At 62.9% G+C, this 1,256-nt stretch overlaps 1 protein-coding gene across 1 annotated transcript in view; it reads right to left on the bottom strand.

Moving 5' to 3' along the window:
- cul9 (cullin 9) overlaps positions 1-1,256 on the bottom strand; it is a 19,624-nt gene that overhangs the window by 6,745 nt on the left and 11,623 nt on the right. The window contains exon 31 of the mRNA XM_015400285.1: positions 221-350. Within this exon, the coding sequence (XP_015255771.1) occupies positions 221-350 (130 nt within the window). The remainder of the gene's footprint in view (positions 1-220; positions 351-1,256) is intronic.

Genomic DNA, 1,256 nt, shown 5'->3' with positions numbered 1-1,256 from the left:
GTGGGGTTTCCTTCATTTCCCTCCATGGCAGCTCCTTGGCTTTGTTCTCACACTGAATCCTGATGTTTGCCTCTGAATTCATCCATTAAAGTCTGGATGTTTTAGGACGGGTTCTACAGAACAATCCAGAAAACAATGATCTGGTTCTGGTTCAGCAGATCCAGGTGATCCGGTCCAGGACGGTCAACTGGACCCACATTCATCCACAGGAGCTTCCTACCTGCTGCACTGTCCTCTGCATCAGCTGCCGGACCTCCTCCTGGTTCATGGTCCGACCCATGGAGAGCAGAACCGAGTCCAGAACCGAGTCCAGAACCCCGTCCTCCAACCCCTGTGGTGCTGGTACCAAACTGGGAACAAATGGCAGAGATGGAAAAATGGTTACTGATGAGAAAATGAGAGTCAAACAGACGCAGTCCCCGACAGACGCCGTCCTTGACAGACGCCGTCCCCGTCAGACGCCGTCCCCGTCAGACGCAGTCCCCGACAGAAGCCGTCCCTGTCAGACGCCTTCGTCCCCGTCAGACGCCTTCGTCCCCGACAGACGCCGTCCCCGACAGACGCCGTCCCCGTCAGACGCCTTCGTCCCCGACAGACGCAGTCCCCGACAGACGCAGTCCCCGACAGACGCAGTCCCCGACAGACGCAGTCCCCGACAGACGCCGTCCCCGACAGACGCCTTCGTCCCCGTCAGACGCCTTCGTCCCCGTCAGAAGCAGTCCCCGTCAGAAGCAGTCCCCGACAGACGCCGTCCCCGACAGACGCCGTCCCCGACAGACGCCGTCCCCGACAGACGCCTTCGTCCCCGTCAGAAGCAGTCCCCGTCAGAAGCAGTCCCCGACAGACGCAGTCCCCGACAGACGCCGTCCCCGACAGACGCCGTCCCCGACAGACGCCTTCGTCCCCGTCAGACGCCTTCGTCCCCGTCAGAAGCCGTCCCCGACAGACGCAGTCCCCGACAGACGCAGTCCCCGACAGACGCCGTCCCCGTCAGACTCCTTCGTCCCCGTCAGAAGCCGTCCCCGACAGACGCAGTCCCCGACAGACGCAGTCCCCAACAGACGCCTTCGTCCCTGTCAGACGTAGTCCCCGACAGAAGCCGTCCCCGTCAGACGCCTTCGTCCCCGTCAGACGTAGTCCCCGACAGACGCCGTCCCCGACAGACGCAGTCCCCGACAGAAGCCGTCCCCGTCAGACGCCTTCGTCCCCGTCAGACGTAGTCCCCGACAGACGCAGTCCCCGACAGAAGCCGTCCC

This window comes from Cyprinodon variegatus, unplaced genomic scaffold, assembly GCF_000732505.1.
Source record: "Cyprinodon variegatus isolate N-32 unplaced genomic scaffold, C_variegatus-1.0 Scaffold1090, whole genome shotgun sequence".
Lineage (NCBI taxonomy): Eukaryota > Metazoa > Chordata > Actinopteri > Cyprinodontiformes > Cyprinodontidae > Cyprinodon > Cyprinodon variegatus.
Note: the sequence above shows the minus strand (reverse complement) of the source record. Positions and strands in the feature narration are given on the sequence as shown.